Source organism: Aquila chrysaetos, chromosome 7 (assembly GCF_900496995.4).
Source record: "Aquila chrysaetos chrysaetos chromosome 7, bAquChr1.4, whole genome shotgun sequence".
Lineage (NCBI taxonomy): Eukaryota > Metazoa > Chordata > Aves > Accipitriformes > Accipitridae > Aquila > Aquila chrysaetos.
In genome coordinates this window covers 15,212,250-15,235,981 of record NC_044010.1, presented here as the reverse complement: position 1 = coordinate 15,235,981, position 23,732 = coordinate 15,212,250, and the positions used below count along the sequence as shown (strand labels likewise).

Genomic DNA, 23,732 nt, shown 5'->3' with positions numbered 1-23,732 from the left:
CCAGGCAGTAAAACATTGAAAAGGGGATATCCTCTGTATAATGTACTTTATGTGGAGGAGGAGTCCTGTCATTACCTAGTCCAAGACAGCAGTGAGCAATCTGTCCTGTATCACTTCTAAGTTTCTGCAAAGTAAGTGCACCCTCATTTCTTGCATATAATATATTTTTTTGAGGTTCAGAGGGGTGGATTGTTTTATCAAGCCCAATTTCTTTGCTTCCGTTTTCCTAAAAAAGGAAGATGTAAAAGAGCTGGATAATTAACCCTTGCAAAATAAGTGGTAGGAAATAACTGATGCTCATACTTCATTAAAAAAGTCACATCAAGATACTTTCACAGAAGGTTCAGAGAGGTGTTCTGTCAATGAAATAGGGGGCAATGATCCAGCTGCTGACTACATGGGGAGATCAGAAGATTTACAAGCAAATTGCAGCACTGATGTGCCCAGAAAGGTGTGAATGGAAAGAATGATTTTGATGTTTTTTCCCCCCTCTCCTGCTAATGTAGTTTGAATACTGAACAGTATGAATGGGGTCTGGGAGGTTTGCTTAACAGGAACTTTTCTATAGTTTCTCATAGCCTGACACCTATCTCTAGTTGTTGTCAACAGAAAAACTCAGGAAAGGAGTTTAGCTTGAAAGAAACAGTAGGAAAAGTATTTGCTTTCCCTCCCTTCCTTTCCAACTCAGCAAGCTTAACAATCTGTCTGACACTCTTCAAAGACAGCAGCATACCATAAATTTTTCTATCCATAACTTCTGCCAGGCAATATGGGTATGCATTTACATAACAAACCCTTTACATGTGACTGAAATCAAGAGCTGCCAATACACAGCAAGAGTAGTAAGCTAAGAATTTCCCCAAAATGGAGAAAACAACACTGTAGTTAGTTTGGAAGAGCTGGAATTTGAAGAAATAGATGCAGCACTGGCAATTTAGTTATTGGTTTTTTTCCTACATGCATATATATCTGTATCTTTGTGCGTGTGTATGTGTAATTATGAAGGAAGGGGTAAGCTTCCACAGCTCGTGCCAGTGTAAGTATGATGAGGAGTGTAAACTGCTAAGTGGTTTAAGAATTCTATTTAATATAGGCACGGATATTACTTGAGAAAAAGTACTTATTGCTTATGTGAGTCCATCTGTCATTATAGACCTACATCAACTAAGCCATGTGAATTTGTACTCCTAACAGGTGGGATAACTAGAAAGTAAGTAGTTTGTGACATTAATGATAGCTAAATCAAAAGGAAGCTATTGTCTGGAAATAGGCTTGTTTTTGCAGACATCTAGGATAGATATTTCAAGGCCTGCTGAAAGCTTTGCTTCTAGTGAAATGGCTGTAGAGCTGTGACAGACTTTTGATGTAACTATCAAATATAAGCACTATTACATTAGCATAGTTATGTCTAGGCTTAAAAAACACCTACATTTGAGGCAATCTATTTATGCAGAAAGATGTAACACCCCATGCCAGCAATATAAATTAATGTTTAAGTTGGCTAAATGAGGATACCTTTTACATAAGTGAACCTCTGCACAGTGCAAAAGCAGACACCAAATTACACAAAACTGAACGTCAGCTGTCAGTGCAATGGTAAAAGAAATACACTCTCCCCAACTATTGAGTGAAAAGTAGAAAGGGAAAAAAGGAAACCAACAGTTACATTGCCCTGCCAAGCTATTTTCCAGATACTTATTTATAGTAGGTTTTCCAGTTTAGTTCTGTGTTTCACTTAAAACATCTGTGGGGAATTTTGTAGAAAAAAACATGTAAAAGCATTTTGTCTTTAGTAACGAATAAATTTGCTGGCTATTTTGAAGTAAATCTGCCACTTAGCTTGAGTTAAGGGTCTTGGTAAATAAAAAACCATCTCATTATCTTTGTTCCCAATAGCCCTAATAGCAGAATAATGCCAGCATTTTAAGCCTTCCATGTAGTTAAATTCACTGAATTCTTACACATAAGCTATATGTGAAGCAATTAGGTTATAATTCAGCAAAGTTATTAAATGTTAAGTACTTCTGTTAGGCTTATGAAAGCTACTGTCCAATATGACCCCAACATCTCAGATAATGGAGGTGGGGTCAATGTGCTATCAAAGGCAGCAATCGAGCATGCTTCCCTCGAGTACCAATACACAAAGAGCAATCCTCTCACTTTTAATGAGAGAGGACAAGGCTTGGAGACAGCATCGAGACTGCAGTGGGCAGTTGATTTTGCTTGCCTATTGCTGTTCTAACAGCCAGAGGCTGCCATGATTAACACAGATATCACTGCTTAAATACCTTCTTGGAGCATTGTTGCCTTGGGTCTCTTTGTTCCTTGGTAAAGCAATACTCAGAAAAAAGGTCAGGTGTTTGGTGCAGTGTTTTTCGATACAAAGGAACAAAGGGTACATCCCTTCTCTGTTTGTACTAAAGCAATTAAGGATTCAAGAATGAACTTATATTTTCCACTGAATCATGCACAGTAAGAGATTCAGTTCTGAGTCTCTCACACCCTAGATCAGTACTCCCTTCAACAGCATTTTTTTTGGGCAAAAATGCAGTAAATGTGTGGGGTTTTTTCTCACGTGTACAGCAAAGCTGGTTTTAGCAATTTAGAAAGTTATCATGAAACGGAAATGGCATCCTCTGGTCATCTCTGTAACAAAGAGAGGCAATTCAGAATTAAGATTGTGGTTTATGTAAATACAAATATGATAAAGTAAAAAAGGAAGAGTTAAATAGCAGCATTGCAGATAAGATTGTTAGGGCACATTTGTTGACCGCAATTTCTGGCTTGCACTGTGGAGTTTCATGCCACCTGCCCCGCCCATGGACTCTTCCTCAGAGGAACACATCTCATCCATTGGATTTATCACAGTTCTTCACTGGCTTTCAACTACTTGACAGTCCTCACTTTCCAGAAGGTGGGCAGTCTATCCATTTCTGTGGGGTTGCTGCTTTGCTCTTTTTTTTTTTGTTGACATGATCAAACAATAACATTTATTTCCCTTACCTTGCTAGGGTCTATGTTGCACATCATGTAGCTGCATTTCTGTTTTTTTCCTTGTTTTGAATATTTCATCAGATTGAATCAGAATTCTTAGCAAAAGACATTTAATAGCAAGAAATTATGAACCAGTTTTATTAAACAAACCACATTTAAGCATTCTGATTTAAGTCCAAAAATGTGATAAAAAGCTTTATGAGCACTCAGAAAACAACAGTCCTGAGGACCTTATAAAATAAACTTGTAGGTAGGTATGTAGTTGAGAAGCAGTTCACAAGTACAATTAAGCCATTTGTAATCTAATAGAATCAGTGATATGCTATACATAACACTATGTTCAAAAAAGACAATTTTACAGGGCCTCGACTATTTCCTTTGCCACAGAGTTGTTTGGTTACAGATACCAATTTCATTGTTATGCTGACTGCCAAAATAGCCTAAAGGCTATTAAATACTCTGAGATATCCCAAGGAGAAAAAAATATGGAAAGTATTTTACAAACTGTTGACAAAAGACACCTGAACAGTTGTAAGAAAAGACATCAAAGTTGCTGAGAAGCTTCTATTCAAAGAAAGAAAGTAAACAAAGAAATAATAGCACTTAAAAAAAAGAAAAGTAAGAATCATCTTGCATTTATGAGGCCTATAATATTGCAATAGATAAAATGGGGCATAGAGAAGTAGAACAGTTTCTTTTGTGTAGCAAATCAATAACATTATGTAATTTTTCAATTTTCACCCTACTTTTGCCATAAGAGATTTTTCCTCTTTAAGAAAAACTGTAAGTAACATAATAGATAAGATGTCCTGAAAGGATACAAGTGTGACGTTAGCCCATGTACAGGTGAATTTTACATAGAAATATGTAGTTTGGAAAAGAACAGCACTGAACTTTGATCCATTTTTAACTACAATTAAGATACATGTACTTATTCTACATTTATTAGCTTTGGTGAAAGATGTTGTTTAATGGATCCAGAAGAGAATGGATAACACATATAGGCTTTCTGGGAAAGGATGCCTCTAACCTGTCCTTTCCTGTTACAGCCCAGTGTCTGATAGCAGCCCGTTTACCTGGCATGGTGTTCTCATTCTTGGCCTACACTCAACCTTATGCCAACCTTCTGGGGTCCTGTGTGCCATCATACAGCTGTGCCTCTGCTGGGGACCTTGCCAGAGGCAGTGCAGAATACCATGCTGGCAACACAAGCAATGGGGGTTTCTCATGCATTTTAAGAGAACTATAGTAGTTCAAATTGTGATAAAAGTTATTAAAAAATTTAAGGCTGTTTTTATGAGATACAAGTTACAACTACAGAAGCATACAAAGGATTTAAACACTATCAATACATAATTAAATTTTTCCTTTCCAAATTTGTTTTGCTTCCATGTTTTAGCAATGGAATGTAAATTTTTAGGGAAAAGTCACAGTCTCACGTAAAATCTGGGATTTTATAGAGGCATTTTTAAAGTTATGTTTCCCTGGTGTACACAGGCATGCTTCATGGAAGTGCATGATTAGAGGGCACCAGGCCTTCTCTTCCAATATTTAGGTAGACCACTTAACTACAGATCAGTTTCCCTCACAATTTCTCCTATACATTGATTCAGGAAAATGGCTAGTTCCTGAAAAGTAATTTTTTCAGTTTGGCTTTTTATTGGAAGGGACATCTAATCTCTGTGTCTGACCAATACTGAATTTTGTTTCCCTAAGATGTGTGGAGAGATGGGGCAAAGGGTGAAGGGAAAAATCGATATGGGCGAATAGGCTGGAATACCTACCAGAGGAAATGCTGGGGGGTAAAGATCCACCCCCTGACACTGGATGTGAGGTCAGGATGCTATTTAAAAATCCCGCCCTCAGGAATCTCGAAAGAGACTTCACCCCAATGGTCGGAAAGGATCCTTTCAAAGAGATAAAAATGATCATTAATCAAATGACTTGTTCTTTGGCTGATAAAAGAAGTTGACTGTTTAAAGAAAGAATAACCAAATCTCTGCAGAGTTAACAGTGGTTTCACTGGAACAGATCTTATAAAAAGCAGTTAAAAGTCTTTGATGCTTTTTAACCAAGTCATACAATACACAGCTTTAACCAGAAAGATGTTATTTTCTGCATACTTTGCAAATGGAGAATTCCAGCACTTCTAGGAGGAATGAAAAAATTTGGTACTTCCAAGGCAAATTGCACCTATTGGATATTCCTAATGTATTCCAAATGACTCTACCATACAGGAAATTTACAATTTTCCATACAAATCCAAGAGAGACCAGTAGAGGTGAAGCTATACCAGCAATGCTGTGTTTTATGCTAGTATTTTAAAGCCACCTGACAAACCACCTGAAAAAAGTCATGTCGGGCAAGGGGAGAAGGGGAACCAGAATTTGCAGCTACATTACTGACTCCTGTGTCAGCACAGCTACATCAGTCAGAGCTTCTATCTCATCTCCCAACACCTGTCAATCTATCGATGCATGCAAAAAACAGGAGTAGAGACATGGCCCCATTCTGCTTTGCTCTCACCAGAAGCTTAACATATTTTATGCTTTCAATATAATAAACTTTATATTCTTCTCATTGCCTAAATGTACAGTTTTATTTCTGGAAAAAACTATTATCTCATCCACCTCTTTTAAAATAAGTACTTGTGACATATCTATTATAGTGATGATAAATAAGGACTCTTTATCATTTGGTCCACTGTTTCAGCTTTCAGCGTATGTACAGAGATCTAGAGACATCATTTCAGCTAGCTCGTGTTACTGCTCAGTGAATGCCAGCATCAGAGACAGATTTCAAATAAGAGCTGTACACATCTTGCTTAAAAGCACAGAGTCAAAATTCTCCCACCTTGCAATAAATTTAAATTGACAATCAGAATAATTTGTGTATTTTTGCAAGTACATCAAGGAAGCATCCATCCAAAAATGTAGGCAATGGCAAGTTTGTTTTCATCATCTTGCAGCTATTTCATAGTTGTTCTTTCAAGAGATAGAAAATATCTTAATATTTATCTACAATGAGAAAAATAAATGGCCCTTTTAAAACTTATGCAACAGTTGGGATTTTTTTTTAACTAATAAAAATACAGTGAGGAAAATTTAGCTTCAAAACACACATATGTATTTGCTGAACTTAAAATAGCCTAAGAAAACTTTGAATTTTTCTCTTTTATTTTCAAACAAGAGTTCTATTGTTTCTCCTCAATATACTTGCCCTTTAAATTTGTTATTAGACCTGCTGCAGTCTGTGGAAAAAGAATTCATTTAGTTAGTGTTCTGCATGCAGTATTATTATATCTGATGGCTAAAGATAAGGCATGAAAGTTTTCCCTCTGGCCACTCCAGAAAAGCCTTTAGCATTTTTGTAAAAGCGTTTCCAAATTCCATGGCTTTTATTTTAAAATATTTTCAAAAGTGATCTTGGATAGAGCGTCCAGAATACAATACACAGAAATTAAATTTTAAAATGGAAAATTGTTCCATTAACTCCAAGATGTTTCATACTAAACAGCATCTTAAAACTTGAAGGCTAAATAATGAACGTATGAAGACTTCTCAAATAAAACTTTGCCTCTCTGTTTCAAAATATGAATTATACCAACCACAAAGTACACCTACTGTGAGTCATACGCCATATGTTCAGACCTTCACAAAAGCCAAACAGCTTGAGCTTCACCATTGACATTTTCCTACATTTAAATGGTGTTAAATGGCAAATAACTCGTTTCCTAGCAGTCTTACAATAAGTTACTTTGTTACAGAAAGTAATGAAGACAAACCCAAATTTATTTCACTTTTTGTACATATTCAGAAATAAAAACAAGGAGCAGCAAATTTTGGAGCAATTCAGTCTATGAATACTAAGAAGAGAGCTAGAGGGCTAAAATTATTGAGGCTTTATAAAAAGCAAATAACTAAAAGAATACATACAAATAATGTTTTTCTCTCACACTTAAAAGGTAGGATTCAGTTGCTTAAGCATAAATGCTTTGTGTCATTTGGGATGCTCTAGAAAATCTGAGACATTCACATTTAAGTGGCAGACTTGACAAGATCTGCAGGAGATTTGCACTCTTTGAAAGTGGCAGCAAGAGGCAAAGCAGCAGTTGGGTATCTAAGACTAGGCACCTAGTGTCATTTTAGGCAATCCCATCCAAATAGTCTACTGTCACCTCAAAAATGTCTCTGATTAAGTAGAATACAGAGTTACAAGAACAAGACCTCATTTAGTCTCTTCTAGAAGTCCACAAACAGCTTCTGAAAAGGACAAGGTTGATAACATTCACCCCTGATCAGTATCCATCAACATAAAAATGCAGACAAAGGAGAGGCTGAAAGTTCATTCATCTTAAAACATGCCTGTTCCTAAATTAAAAGACAGCATATGCCCCAGAATGAACAAATGGGTGCTTTTGGTATTACTGCCTGCACAATGTGAATAGGGTTTGAGGCTCTGTTACATGACTATGTATGTGGAAGTTGATTATCATTGCAGGTAGTTGGGAAAGAAAATTAATTCTCATAAGTCCCATCAATCATGACCAGAAGGACAGAGGTTTGATAAGAGCTTTGGGCATTTACAGTAATTTAGGAGCTTAGTCAAATTTTTACTTGTTTGCATACACATTCATGAAATATTTGAAAGGAAATCTGCAACAAAAAATGGTGTTCGATACAGAAAGGGAGAAAGGTCTCTGCTAAGACAACAAAGAAGAAGGGAGGTGGGAGCGTGGTATTAAAGAGCAAACATCAGCTTCTCAGAAATATTATAAACTTCTGTGTGGAAATAAATGAAGAAGAATTGCAATTCCTTCTATCTGAACATTTTTTAATTGGACAATGAAAAAGTAGTCTTTCCTCTTTTTCCAAATTGGAATCATGCTTAGCTAAAGAAAAAGTCCACCAAAACCATGCCTGCTTCTTTATATCCTGCTGCTTTATACTTCAAATTGCAAAAGCAATATTTGTTTTTTAGAGGTGTATACTAGCAATATAAATCTTAATGCTTAGTTTAAACAATCTCTTTAAAGCAACCACACTGGACACTTTCAAGATGCTAGGATATTATTTCTTTAGTTAACCAACTTTCTTGAGAAATGCCATTCTGTCAGTGTACATCATACAGAGACTAGTGCTTTACACCCATTCTGTTGTTTTGTGCAAAAATTAACACTCATTTTTGCAGTGGGTGCAGTTACACTAATGGGAAGAGCTTTTAGTATAAGGTCTTACTGGTTCTAAACTGGAAAAAGGAGACATGAATATTAAGCCATGATTCCTCAGTGCCCTGAAATACAGCTCTTATTTAGCAGCTTACAGGCATGGATTTATTGAGAAAAAAAACCAATCTCTGCCCCCTCCATAGTTATACACTATGAACATTATGCCATCTTAACATGGGAAACTATATTAGTTACAGATATTAGTTGGAAAAGTGCACTGAGATAGTAAAAAGTTATGGCAATACTCTGAATAGCTGACAGTTCATGAAGTATACACTGAGTCCTGTGATACCAGTTTAAAACTCAGCGTAAATTCTTGTGTTTCACAATTATTAAAGCTAAATGCCTGTACTCAGAGGCAGTGGGGGAGCGCTGAATCAATTAGCCTGCCTTCCACCTTCATCTGTGGTTCCAGGGGGAATATCATCCCACAAATTATAGAATTTGATAGGGAAATCACTGGTATAGCATCCTAAACTGGCATGGTTTTAGTAGCATATTACCACACAGAGCAGAAGGGCAAGAGTAGATAGCTGGGTAAAGGAAATATATATGCTTAGTTCAGCTCCAGAGCACATACATTAATTCACACACATTTATTAGTACTTGCATCATGACAGCATGGCCAGCCAGAAGCAATAGTCACTTTTCCCCACACCAAAGGCACATCCCACAGCCTAGGGCTAGTGGCAACGTAACTGTGCTGAAAAGTCCTAGATCTATGAAGGAAAGTTCCGCCATGCGGCTCAACAATAGTACTGAGCAGATGGATGGATGGATGGATGAAGAGAACGGCACCAAACACACCCAGTGCAATACTGGTGGAACACAGTGGACTAGAGTGAAAGACACAACTTCTGTTTGAATGGGGGGTGGAGGGGCCCCTGTGAGCTATAGTAAAAAGCATTTAAAAGGAACTAACTTGCACTTTAAAACTCTCAGGGATTGAGCAAGCTGAGAAATGTTAACCTGACCCATTATTTTTGCTGTGGACACTTTGCAGAAACTTCCAGCAGAAGACCCTAAGAATGTTCCACAAAAATTGAACACAGTTGTATTCTGTTAATGACAGTACATACCCACTCGTGTCTGCTGACTTGAGTGCAAACATTCCCACCAGTTTTGCTCCTGTATGAGGTAAAGTGCCTGCACAGCACCAGCCGTCCTCAGGGGCCCGCATCCCACCCTTTCCTCTTTGCCAGCTGCTGGCTCCTTTGCCCCACTACCATCAGCAGCACTTGAGCCGATGTCATGGCAGCCTCTAGGCCCACAGGACTCGCAGGGGTGGCATCTGAAGCTGCTAAATTGCGCAGGTACAGGCAGGCAGGGCCATCAGCTTGCTCTGTTTGTGCCAGGGTCCCTGAGCCTTGCTGAGAGCAAACTAAGCACTTTTTTTTTCACTATAGCAATTATACTTGTGGGACCTTAGCGCAGCTTGTGGAGATTTTAAAAAGGAGAATACTTCTAGAGTCTCTGCATTGTGTCTGACGACCAGGCTCAAGTAGGTTATTAGAAAGCCTATGGAAGATGCAGACTGCTCTTCATCCCCGTTGTTTGTTTTTGTTGTTTCTTCTTATTTATTACACTTTGAACTGATCCAATGCTTTCTGCAGGTGGAATTGACCATTTCAGGTGCTGTATTTCTGGGCATCTAACAGCTTCAAATTCAAAAGGAGCTCTTTGGTTGCTTAATTTAATAAACTGGAAGGAGAAGTTCTAGAGAGGTCACAATTACTGTCAGTTATTTCTTTTTACCAGTACCATCTCTTTATTAGTACCATCAAAAGAAGACTTTAGTTTGTTATTCTTTTCCCATAGATTTTGTTTAGAATTTGGAAAAGAAAGGAAAAATGCACAGTTAGTGTATTTAATGTAAAACCCCCACTGATATTTGTTTCTATATAGTCAGTTGTCTTGATGCTTTTCATACAGGGAGTGTAAAATACAGCTAAGAGAAATTTCTTAGGAACTTTGCAGATGAAGGCTTTAGGGAAGTAAGTCACAGGACTATAACAAGCTTTTGCATTCAGTTTGGCAGGAAGCAACTGAATGACTTCAGGATGTTTTCACTCCTAACTGCACTCTCATGAAGGCGGGACTGTAACATTTAGTAATGAAATACTAGAGGACAGAATGTAGAATGAGTTTTCCTGCTTCTGAATAGGGGAATTATCCAATGTTATCACTCAATGTCTGGGAGAAGGCTGGCTTCTGTTAGAAGCACCTTCCACTCTAAAATAAAACCTGTATTTTATTGTTACTAGTGTTTCCTCAGGGAAGCTAGAAGAAGGGTTAGAGCAATTTTTCTAAAATTATTTGTAATATATCCATTATGGAAAGTACTGAAAACTGGTTGACTTTTCTCTCACATGATTTTATTGATTTGTCCTTCCTAGACCACCAGGAACCGCACGTTACTTCATAATCTTTTATGGGGGAACATATGGAAGGTTTTCATGAGGAATGGCTTTATAAAACTTTGAAATTATGATGTCAGATTACAATTTGTAGAGCATTCAAAAGGCCTGACTTGGAATGGAAAAAACCAAGATCAGAAGCAGGGCTAAAATTTGTCCCTGATGAATTTGATGGATCATATTTTCAGTGCACTTAGAAAGCATGGATCTATACAATTAATTTTAACTGTTTTGAATGCACTAATCTGGAGATTTATAATATGCTTTTAATAATTTATTTTAGAGTTTCTTGACACATGCAAGCAAAAGTGATAGAGTATAGAGTGGTATGCCTAAATTTTTACCCACATAACTTATATGTTTTAGGAAAATCTAATTTTTAAGATCACTAAACAATATTTTGCAATACGTACCATAAAATATTAGAGCACAACATCAATTTACAAAAATGAGTGTGCTTACCCCTATTGAAATCACAAAATCACAGAATGGTTGAGGTTGGAAGGGACCTCTGGAGGTCATCTAGTCCAATCAAATCATGGAAAGATTTCCATTACCTTGCAAATAACACAGTAGAAACTTTTGTGGGCTAAATTCTGCTCTGAGGTACCTAGGCTAGTAAAAGCAGAACTTGTATGAAATGCATTTTGCTGTGCAGAGGGAAATTTGTACTCTAATGTTCAGCAGCAAATTTTCAAAGGGTGGTGTAATTTTGTTTCCCCAGATTCCACTCAAGTAAATGACATCATCCCAGAGCACTCACAAATAATTCTGTCATTCCTGAATGACACTTTCAAGAATGCGGAGGTCTTTAACTGCCTTTGAGCAACTTTTAAAGCAGCCTGAATTTTTAATCTCACTGTTGTAAAATATAGAGCTTGGAATCTTAATTCAAAGTAGAAAGTACTATTACAGAACTTAAATATCCTGAATATGCAGACAATGTAAAACTCAGAACATCTTCTTCATTTATCAGGTAGACTCTGACTAATTAAGTTAGAAATAGTCATTTCCTGATGCATCCCCATGGGAACAACTACAATGGAAATTACATCATTTATGTTAGTAGATTTAGCAAGATGCCAAAGTATATGAATAGAAGAAAGAGGAAAACAAAGTATAAACTACTGTTGGAGGGATGCAGCTGAGGACTGCTCGCTGTGGTATTTTTATGCAGCGAGACTGGAATTCTTTCTGAAGGAACTCATGTCAACATCTAAACTAGCAGAAGACCTTTGCACCTGTTCTGCTCTACTTAAGGTCTGGAACGTAGGCAATATAGGGAATTATCTGGCAGAACCTCTTCAGATAATGAATTTTCACAATTTCAAATACAAAGCAGTGTCTAAACATTGAAGTTGAGAGAAATCTGTGTTGGGGAATAGTCACCCAGGCAAGGTCTCTATTGCAAAACCTGTGTGCTCTTGCTAGTTTTTAAGATTAGAGATTAACTATAGTGAGGCATCACTTTTGTCCTAGGATGTGGCATGGGTATATACTGTCTCCCTGACATGTGCCCATGGAAAAGAACATTGCATGTCCTATTTAGAAGGGAGCTGCAACGAGCTTCAGCCACATTCCCAGTCTGCAATGCCACTGCCCACACACCTGGAATAATCCAGAGCTCCTTTTGTCTGCCTCTGAGTTACTATCTCACGTCACTGGGTTTCAGCATCTCACTTCAAAAGATGACCCAGATTTAACTTTAGTTCTGTCAGGATAGTGGCTCAAAGAAGGAGATGGATCACAGGAACTTGTCTGCAACGCCATGCGTAAAAGACTGACCAGTTACTTAATTTTTTGGGGTGCTGTTACATAGCCACTGTTGGTGATTTCATCTAAGAATACACTCTGCTGTGTATTTAAAACAAGAATTCAGCTTGTCCCAAATTATGAGTATTACTCATGAAAACTGAATGGATTTTCTGAATATTTGTGAGCAAGTTGGTTACCTTCAATCAAAACACACTTTAGGAAAAGCTCTCTAAGAAATTGAACAAACTGCATCATATGTTTCTCCTGAACAGTCTTAAAAATGGAATAATAGATGCTTAGAATTTCTCTTTTTGCTATATCTTAGAGAGATCATGTACGCTTGAAAATTTTATTTTAGCACAAAATGTCATTTTTTTCCTGTTATTCTGCGTAAGAAAATTTCTCTCTCAAAAGGGCTGAAGAGGAACATCCTACTGCACAACATCCCCAGCAGGACTGCCCTTTTTCAAAAGTCAGCTGCCGTTATTCTCAATAGGACTGAAATTGTATCTTGCTTATGGTTAGGTGATTATTCTGAGAAGTGCAGCAGTCTTCTGAAGTATTCAATAAACCCAGATTCACAAATGGCTCTTAAAGAGAGCCATTAGATCACTGGAAAAAATAGGATGTAGTAGCCTCTTATGACAAAATGCTGTAACCAAAATAGCTGTGGTGCAGATGTGCCCTAAGAGCAATAGAAAATAACACATGTGAAGGACAACTCTAAGAAATCCAGGGAGCAGAAGATTGCACCTTTGTTGATGAATCAGTTTTCAGTTACAAACAATGGCAAAACTTACAAATATTTCCTAGAGCTCTTTTGAAAAGCTTTGTATGAGATATACTTATTAGAAAAAGTAGAAGAAAGGTGAATACTAGAAAGACATATCCGGAAGAAGGAGGAATGTGTATGGAGGTATGTGTGCTTTGTACAAAATAAAAGTGCCAGCAAAAGGGGAGACAGAAGGACTGATGAAAGAACTTAACACAGAGGTTTGGAAAAGATTTGGATATATACTTACCTGCCTTGGATTGGCCTAGCTGTGAACAAACAACTGTATACTCAATCAATCCGTATGTAACTTGCTTTTTTCTTAAAAAAAGAGCTTTAATAATTTCAGGAGAAATGCAAGGACACACAAAATGAACACGCTCTATGATGTTTAGAACAAATAAAGATTAGAAAGCCTGGAATAGTTTTTAGAATCTTGTTATTCTAGGACTGTGCCGTGATTTTGAAGCGCCTGATCAGAGATTTTTAACATTCAGCAGCAACCTGCATTTAAAGTATAAAGAATTACTGTAAAGATTTTTTTTCACCCTTGTTTATAGTCATATATAGTACTTAAATAAGAATGGGAATTTCCATCAAAAAACAGACTTAAGGTTTAACCAGCCATCTACAGTGAAGTACACTAAGTACTTCAGTGAACTCCAGCCTGTACCTGGAATGTGTATTATGAAACATATGAGGCAACTTTAATGTTAACCCTTCTTCCTTTTCTGCCTCAGCCAGTAGGCTAAGGGAGACTTAGTGTTGCCTTTGTTTGATATAGTGTGGGGACACAGGCACTGCCATGACACAAACACTGCTGGAGTTGTGATGGCCTCATGTAAATATTATACAAACCAGAGGTTTGTCTCTTAGTATCCAAGCAATATTTTTGGGAAGAGCAGGGAAACTTTCCGGCACCCCGGCTCAACAAAATAATCTGAAGAAGGGTTTGTGTGTCTGAAAACATTTCTGTTTTCTTCTCCAGTGACAATAAGTAATAATAATAAAAAAGGACCTGTTTTCTACAAATGCTGCTTTGCTTATTTTCTCTGTGAGGTTTTTGCATGAAAGCACAATGAGTAGTTCAGGTGTCTGGATTATTTATTTCTGTGCTTTTTGGGGGTTTACTTTTCAGTTTGATTTTAACTCTGAATTTCCTTAACTTTATTGGTTTGGGAATAATAAAGCATCGACATGTTTTGGCCTCATTTCTGAGAATACCACTACAACCTAGTTCTTGGTGAAAATATCTCAAAAGGCCTGCTTCTCTATATGAAGGCCCCTAATCTCTGCTCCAGACTTAAATTTATGGGGTCTATCTGGAAACACGAAGACAACAAACACTTGGTAGGGCAAAGCTGCTGTTCAGGTCTCCAACCCTGATGGGTTTAACCTTGAGATCCTTATGAAAGACAATGCTTTGCTATGAACCTGAAGTGCTGGAGTTCTTTTATTTCTTGATTGGTGGATGGGAATAAATCCAGACTTAGGAATATTTACATAGAATGAGACTATTTTAGAAAATCCCAATTATAGCAAGTTTGGGCTTTACTTATGACTTCTCTGGGAGAAAAAGCAAATGCTGAAAGAAGCTTACAATTCCTAAGGAGGAACTGATGGAAGTTACAGAATATTTGGGTAGAATATTAACCTCTAATTTAATTTCCCCTGCTGCCTCTAGACAAACAGGCAATTTGGGCGGGAAAGAATGAGGGAATTGCTTGAAAAAAGTTCTACAAACGCTATAGCCATTTATTTTGTGATGTGTTAAATGTCAATGCACACTGAAGTTTTGGCTGCTGAGAAGACTGGTGTGACAACATTAATGTGATTAAGGCTTTTAACAGCAACAACAACTGTTGTGTTGAATCATCTTTGTAGTCTTAATGGAATAGTAATTGGAAATATTGTACTTCTGTTATGGGCTAAAAGAATCTGTGTATGTTTAAGCTGTCTATTAAATAAGTATTTTTCAGTCACTGCTTAAACTGAAAATAGCTTTAGCACAATGTTAAACAAGAACTCCGAAATCTTTATATATTTACAGTTAAGTATGATACCCAGAATGTTGTTGCAAGCACTGTATGCTGTACATTTGGATTTCATGATCACACATGTATTATCAAATTAGCTGGAAGTAAAATACTTTAAAATTACAGTTTTCATGATAGAAAAAACAAAGCCTGCAATATCGGCCAAAACCTTTGTGATAAATTGTGTACACATCATGATTTTGGGGAATGATTAGCCCATTAGTAATTAGTAGTATGAATTTAATTTCATTCAGCTTTTGATCACCCAGTTTTTGTGATTTTGGAAGAAAAGATCCTGAGTAAAATCTGATCATTCCTATGATATGGAATTGATCCTTTGAGACAGGAACCTCTCATGTGAAATGTTGATGGGGTCTTATAAATGGGATGGTTAAGAAGTTCCAGGGGCTTTTAAATTTTCAGATGTCCTTTTTCATGGTATTTCTATAAAAAGAGAGGTAATAGGTTTTAATTTTGTACTTCATGTTTTGCAGTGAGTTTTAATTCAATGAGTGAAATAGCTTTTCATGGGTGACATCTGAAGATGAATGTATTCATGCAGCCTGCTGTAGATTCTGCAGTTCTGCAACGAAAGCTCTGATTATCTACTCTTTTAGCCTTGCTAGCCTGTAACAGTATGAACAAGGAGTAGGAGATAAACACTCTCCACTTCTAGAGAGTAATTAGTATCATGGAAAAAGGCTTGCTGTTTTCAGTTAAGAAAAACACTTGCGGCTGAAGTTCCAAAGAGTCAATTGACAAAAAGTGATTTTTCGTTCAACAAATGTAGAGTATAAATTGAGGGTGAGGATTCCTTTCACTAATCATATTCATACCATTCACGATTCACATTTCACTAATATCAATGAAATTAAGTACAAAGGTTTGACTTTCTTCTTGGTTACAAACACCAAGTGACTCCCTCAAATAAGCGATGCCAAGATTAGAAGTAGGAAGATTGCTATCATTATCATTATTGTGATCTCAGATGAACTCTTTGATTAGAAATATATTATATACTCATTTACATTTATATGCTAGATAAAAAAACCTCTATGCCTAGGCTCAGTGAAAGTGTCCCAGCCCACACCTGGTAACCCACGTTAGAAGCCAGGTTGTAGGCAGCTCCTGTAGCTATCTGATGAGCTGTGGCATATGCATGGACATTCTGCTTCCTTTTTTTGGAAAATGCTACTGACCAAAGAGAATTAGCTGTGCTTGTTAATTATCTCTTTGTGGTTATCAGCGTATTCACAGGATTTTCTCTCAAGCTCAAAGACCACTTGGTGTTAAGGGTGAATGCCATGTGGTAAAACTTCTCTCATCTGATCTTCCTTGTGCTAGTTTTGACAACAGTGATTCTGGCAAGATGACTATTGGGCAGTCAGTGTTTATATAGGCCACAAGGTAACATTTTTCAATGCTTATAAAGGCATTAATTAAAAATTGGACGTAAATTGCCAATCTTATCTAAAACAACAAAACAGTGTTTGTGTGCTGAATAACGTACTCAACTACAGCTGAGAGGAAAAAAGCAGAAAAGGGAAAGACTGGAGACTCATTTCCAAAGTCGGTAAGTTATTATCAGTCCAGGGATACATCAACAAGTTTCTGTTTTTTCAGGAAGAAATGAAATCAATTATGTGAATTCTAGCAACAGTATAGTAGTTTCTTTCAGATTTCTACTATTATGAAAATTCCGTACTATGCTACTCTAGATAAAGTTTTGAAATGAAGTCATTATCAGCTAAACTTATTTACTTTCAAATTTTATTCAGCAGAAATTACCTTGTTAAAATTTAGTAGAAAAATGACAATATTTACCGACTGATGTAGTCATGAATCTATTCTGGAATGTCAGACTGAATACATTTGCCTCTTAAAATGTGTTTACAGAATTGTCATTAGTATTTTGAGCTTATATTAAGAACATACTTACTTGAAAACTCACACCATCTTTTAAAAAATGTTTTAAAAAAATGTATTTTTTTCCACATTGCTTCTCTCTTTCAATTGTGTCCCCCTTAACAGTTTTACCATCTACTGCTGATTTATAAGCAGTGCCAAGGCTATGTTTATCTGTGAAGAACTGTAAGATTTAAGAAGTAGTATTTTTTGCAAACTGTATTTCCAGCCAAAACTTCAAGAGTCTGGAATGGATCCTAGACAGTTTGCATCTAAATTATTTATTAATCTGGAGCCTGAACTATGTATGTATTAAGAATCAGAAAGATAATTATAGTCTGTGAAATGGATACAGCAAGACTCACAGTAGAGAGGAAGTAAAGAAAGGAATTTGGAGGTCAGAAATATACAAAGAACATAGTGATGGGCTCAGTTAATAGATTCTGAATAAACAGTTTACAGATGAAAACTCTATTAAAATGATGGCATTATTTTGTGTGGATGTTGATGATAGTGCTAGAAGAATGGTGGAAGCAGAAATAATTTATCTGCCTTGGCTGAAGCTGCAATGCTGAGTGAGATCAGGAAACAAAATGCACGGGTGTGTGTTCACTGCCAACCTCTGTCACTGAAGTTCTCACTTGGTCTCTGGAGCAAAGCACAGAAAACACAGGGCAGTTTTCAACAGACCATAACTCAAACAAGTCTGAACAGATTTTCATTGCCTAATATGACTGTTCCGCTTCCAAATTTCAAAGATTTCTTGCTAATCGCTGAAAATGGTTACTTTCAGCAGCTTTTACTTCTGTACACTGGAAAATTAATCTGTGTGTGGGAAGCATGTCCCAACTGGCAATATTCCATACAACTACTTTGATTGCTGTGTGAGGAGGATGTGTCTGGTTTGAGATAAAGAGAATCTCTTCCTTACTCAGAGAAATCTATCTGCCATTTGCTAAAACAAATTGATATTACCTCCTTCTCAAGAACCTTTCTTTTCTCTTCTGCTCTCTTTCTCTCCCATCCACAGAGTTACAACTCTAGTTGTTTATATCAATCGCTGCATTAGAAAGAAGATGATGTTGTAAATAACCAAAGGTTTCTTTTCCTCACATCCAACTCTCATGTTTTCATAAAATACAATATCAGATCATTTATATGAGAAAATTACCAATCCATATTTTAATTCTTCTTCTTCATATGAATCTGCTGTTACAGATATCTGAAGCTTGTTGCCTTCCATTAGCAATTTAGGTATGAGCCTTTAAGCTGTAGTAAAGACCACAATACAACCACTTGAGGCAGACGTTTATATGACACACCATGTGTGACATCTGGACAACCACTACCACGACTACCTGATAAACTAGCAGTTCCCTAGGGCTGATGGTCTCTCTATTTTGGGGTGATAGGAGATTGATCACAAGGCTCTTTCTTACTATAGTTCAGGTAAATTTCTGGACTGTAACTTGTCCTTACGTATTAACCTGTACCGTATTCCTGGTGCTCCCCCTGCAACTAATTACCAATGTTGGCCTTGCATGTTCTGTTTCATCACAAATTTGGCAAATGGAACTGGCAGGCCTAAACAACACAGAATAAGAAAAACTTATTATTTCATTCCTTATTAACTGGATGAATTTTTGAGTCATTAAAACTGTTCCAGGAAAGTATGATTCCTTATTCACATACTTGCAAACAAATGTAAAATTTAAAGAAATGTAAACCAGAGAAGGGGTACAGCTTTTCTGGAACAGTTTTAATGACACAAACATTCATCCATTTAAATTCAGGCATAAAATCTGATCCATTTAACTTTGCATATTAGGTGAATTAGGGTATGTTTACACAATGCATTCTCTTATTTATTCTGTGAAGACTTTAACTCAGACAGCTGTTAACTAGAACCTGGCAGCATAACATGGTTGAAAGTGCTAACACCAATACTACTGGTCCATAAAGAATGTCAATATATCCCATATGAAGAACAGATAACTGTGCTCTATTTTCTGTAGTGACACAGACATCTACATTAGTTTTAAAAAGTTATTTAAGGATCTCAACTTACCAATAAAAATCTAGTTGCTATTTTGCATCTGTTTACTTTAATGAGACATGCATTTTCTGAGGTTTGCAGAATTACTAAGATACATACCTCCATCCTTAGATACCTAAAATACATTAGGTATCTAATGGATACCTAGACTACAGAAGATTAATATTATTTATAACATTCACTACATTTGACAACTCTTCTGTAATAAGGTTCTAGCATTATTGAATTATTTAGTTGTAATGATCTTGGCTTCAATAGCACTCTGCCCCCTGGGTTTCTTAACACTTCATAAATACAGTTGGACTTGATGATCTTAAAGGTCTTTTCCAACCCAAATGATTCTATGACTATGATTCTATCATAAATGAACTCATAAGTCCCCACAATAACCTTTTCCTACATGTAAGACAGTAAGCTTATGCAAAGAATCAGAGAAATGCGAACAAAACTGTGAGGGTGAACAAGGACTCTTCACCCACAAGCAAACTATAGGCAACATTAAGATAATACACTGAGAATAACTGCATCAAATTGAAAGTACCAGGGATATATTACTAGTTTGACACACTCATGTAGGTTTGAATTTAGTTAAGGCAGTGAGAATGGTGGCTGTTTCTCTTAAAAAAAGTAACAATGGGGACATAACAGTCACCATGATTATGTCTCCCATCTTTCATCTTGTCACCTCAAGGAGAAGCTGTGTTCCTTGGTAACAGACATGAATCTAGACCCCAAACCTGCCATGGGACTGAAACCGAATTATCTCTATTATTTTGATATCTAATCTAGATTTCTCCCATAAAAGTGCACTCTTAGTGTAACATCTTAATTCAAAAGATCATGAAACAGGTAAAACTTGGTATAAGGCTTCTACTCTAAGACACATCTGTTAGCTTAGTATCAAGAACCAACTGTAATCCATGAAAATATAGAGATATATTTCCCTAATTATGACAGCCTTCCTGGCACAAGGTCTTATCTTATGTCACTGCAGGGTACAGTAGCTTTATTGCCACTCTTTCATTCTTTAGGTGACTAGTACAAGAACTACAACTGGAAACTAAGAGACTAAAATGGGAGCACAAAAGAAAGAAAGGTAGTAAGCAAATTCGTCTGACACAAGGAGATGCCAGTCCTGACTACATTACATCATGATCCATACAAGCTTGTATTCTAAATTGTACTCTGTGTTTTAACTCTTTTTCCTTAGTACTTTCCTCAATATTCCTCAGGAAATTTCTGATGAAACCACTGCATAGTCAGGGTAATAACAGCTGGGAAACTGTCCTCAGTGGTTCACTGTCAACCTGGAAAGACAAATAGTATGGTCCAGGGCTTTTGCTACTGTTCTGTTTTCTCCTTAATGACTGCGATGTTGGAACTAATAGTGTGTTTCTAAATCTGAGAAAATCAGCAAAATGGAAGGACTTGGCATGCTAGGGAAAGGTGTGAGAAAACAAAGAACAAAATTCTGGAAGACAAAGCAGGTCAATGGAGATGGCAGTAAACAACCATAGAAATACATTCTGGAGAAAAGACTAGACAGCCACCTGTTTCACAGAGGAGGACCTATGGGTGATAATAAATCAAAATAAAACCCAACAATGGTTGCTGTTGAAAACCACACACATTTAAAGATAAGTAACAGTTTACATTTAAAATAATTATTTCCTGCTTGCTAGTGGAAGGTAAGGCTCAGCATCCACTGTATCCTCTTTTGAAAGCCATACTTTAAAAAAGATATGAATTGACTGGAAAGAGTCCAAAGGAAAGCACTAAGAATGACCAAAGGTTTAGCAAACATATACCAGGAAGAAAGACTTGACAGAACCTGGCTGATTTACTGAAGACAGTAAAGACATTATAATGGTCTACAAATGTAAAATATTGCTGCAAACAGGAAAGGTACAAACTGTTCCACCACAGACAGGAAAAGAGTTAATGGCCTTAAGGTGCAGTAAAAAAAAAAATTCAATTTAACACTAGGAAGGTTAACTATGAGGATAGTTAAACACTCAACAGTTTGCCCAGGGAGGCTATGGAATCTTCACCAGGAGATGTTTCTGAGAACAGGATAGGCAACCATCTATCCAGACTAGTTTAAATATAATTGATTCTGCCTTGGGGCAGGAAGATGGACAAGATGACCTCTCTGTGTCCTTCACAGCCGAATGCTATATATTCTGTGAATTACAAGAGAATGATTTATTGTTGAAAAACAGTGCAAAGTTTATTTAATTTGCCTTTTAAAAGGATACAACCCTGCTTCAATTTTGAGCGTACTGTAATATTTAACAACTAGATTGAAGCTTACCAAATAATGCTTCTGATGTAATCTGGCTTTGCTAGGCTCTAAAATACAGCAGAACCTCTCTTAGCTATCATTATCAATAACTCTCAAACTCAGCATGTCTTAGTATTAATTTCAGTGAGAGCACCTCACTTCCCAGCAAAGATTTAGCAACAACAAAGTTGCAACAGGACTTTACCAATACTCAATCACGTGTGTATTTACTAGTGTGTTATTGCCTCTATACAGAATAAGAAGTGAATGTACAGTTACCAAAATAAATCAGCCAAACACAGCTTATGAATCAGGATTATTGATTGCTTTATATACACTCTTTAACCCCCTCACTCCTTTAACTGTCAATTGCAATTGCAATTGTCATTTACAATTGTTCTCATCATTACTTATATGGTTTTCCTACACAGGCAACAGATCAGCCAATTTGTTGCAGCAAACCTGTCAGTACAGTGCAATCTTGCCTCCCCCTGTTATTCATGAAATCTTCTGGTACAGTTGTTAAAAAAAGCCCCAACACTTCATATATCACATACACACTATAACTATCTTGCCCTTTAACTTATTGTACCATATTCTTTACTGTCATCGTGGAGGAAGAAATTGCATACTTTATTCAGAAGATATATGGAAATGCAATCGCAGTTAATAATGATGCTAATTATGCAAATTGATGACCATGCTTTTCCTTAAAAAGAAAAAAAAATCTGGCCATTTCTTATCTCCGGGACTTCATCTTTTTATGGCTGTTGGTAGGAATGATTTTTGTCACCTATTTTTCTACTAGAACCACATCTCACATCAAAGCATCTAAATATCTTTGAAAGTCACGTCCTACATGTCTGAATACAGACATCTGAAGGCAAAGGATCCTGAAGAAAGTGAAATTCTGTTCCTAAGATGTAACCTATAAAAGTAGAATTATAAAAGTTTAGTTATGTTAGATACTGTATCATGGTCAGATTAAACTGCTGCTAACAAGATGTTAGGGTTTTGACTGTTCGACAATATGCTTTTTCTTCTTTGCTTATCCTGTGAAAGATGTTACAGCAGAATTGACAGTTATAATGTATAGCTTGCTAGCTGAAAAATAGAAAAGCAAAACACAGAAATGTGACTGATTTGAACTGCAGGAAACCATAATGGCCCTTTGATTTTTGAAAAAAAAAAAAAAAAAAATCTCAGAATGTAATGAATGAAAGAAAAATTTAATTTTTCCAGAGGTTTAAAATTTTATTTCTTTTAAGTGTGTGTCATTCAGGAGAATCAAGTATTGTGTATTCTTAATTTTTGCCAGCAACTTTCAACAAATGGAATGCATGGTAGTTTGTATGCATTACTTGAAAAATCCACATGCATGTGTAAAAATAACTCAGTACTATCAACGTTAATTACATTCTTTGAATATAAGTTCATTAATGGTAACCTATTTTGCAAGAAGGCTATACATGCTTAGTTTTGTCTGTGTTGCAGCAGTCATGTCCACAGCTCTAACTTTCAATTTATTTTGGATGATATTTTAATAAATTTATCTAGTAAATTTGGCTAATGGTGTGGGTGGTGGTTGTGGTTTTTGTGTTAACTTGCTGGCCACAGCAACACTGAATTCAGTAATGTGTTGTGATGTTTATCTGTGAAACAGGAAAAAAAAGAAAATAAAGGCAGTGAGCCAAATTTAAATTTACAGCTCTGCTTACTGAACAATTTTATAACACAACTGAAATTCTGCTCTTTTGTGTATCATTATGTGTACAGCTACAATATACTTCATCACACAAATTCAGCTTTATGCCTAATGCCATTTAAAGCCCACTGGTTAATATGACACACATATAGTCTTACCATCACTCAGTGTCACAGTGGATTGTCCATAAGCAGAATGGAAGATATTTAGGGATGAATAATATCTTCATACCCTGCAGTGCATTGGTGTTGCATAAGGCAAGTGCAAGTGCCTGCCAGTGCAAGGGGTGCATGCAAGGGGTGGATCTGAAGACATTTTGGCCTCCAACAAGTACATCCGTGCCTGGAGATGCCAGTGAGGTCTCAGCGATATACTGAGATTACTGACAGAAGTAAATATCAAGATTGGAAATTGGTTACACTGTAGGTTATAAACAATACTATAATGCTAACATGGATTTTATTAACATCATATGTTTTCTGTTGGCCCTAATGGTTTGACTTTTAAGAAATCAATAATAAATACTGTAATGTAGGTCACATTTTTTGGTGTATAATCATAATTATATTTTGTAAGCTATC

General features: G+C 36.5%; 1 protein-coding gene across 6 annotated transcripts in view; it reads right to left on the bottom strand.

Moving 5' to 3' along the window:
- EPHA6 (EPH receptor A6) overlaps nucleotides 1-23,732 on the bottom strand; it is a 538,064-nt gene that overhangs the window by 96,530 nt on the left and 417,802 nt on the right. For 4 of the 6 annotated variants that reach the window (XM_030019720.1, XM_030019721.1, XM_030019724.1 and 1 more), the window contains one exon: nucleotides 4,779-4,901. The exons of the other annotated variants lie outside the window; for them this stretch is intronic. In XM_030019720.1, the coding sequence (XP_029875580.1) occupies nucleotides 4,779-4,901 (123 nt within the window). The remainder of the gene's footprint in view (nucleotides 1-4,778; nucleotides 4,902-23,732) is intronic. 6 annotated transcript variants of the gene reach the window in all.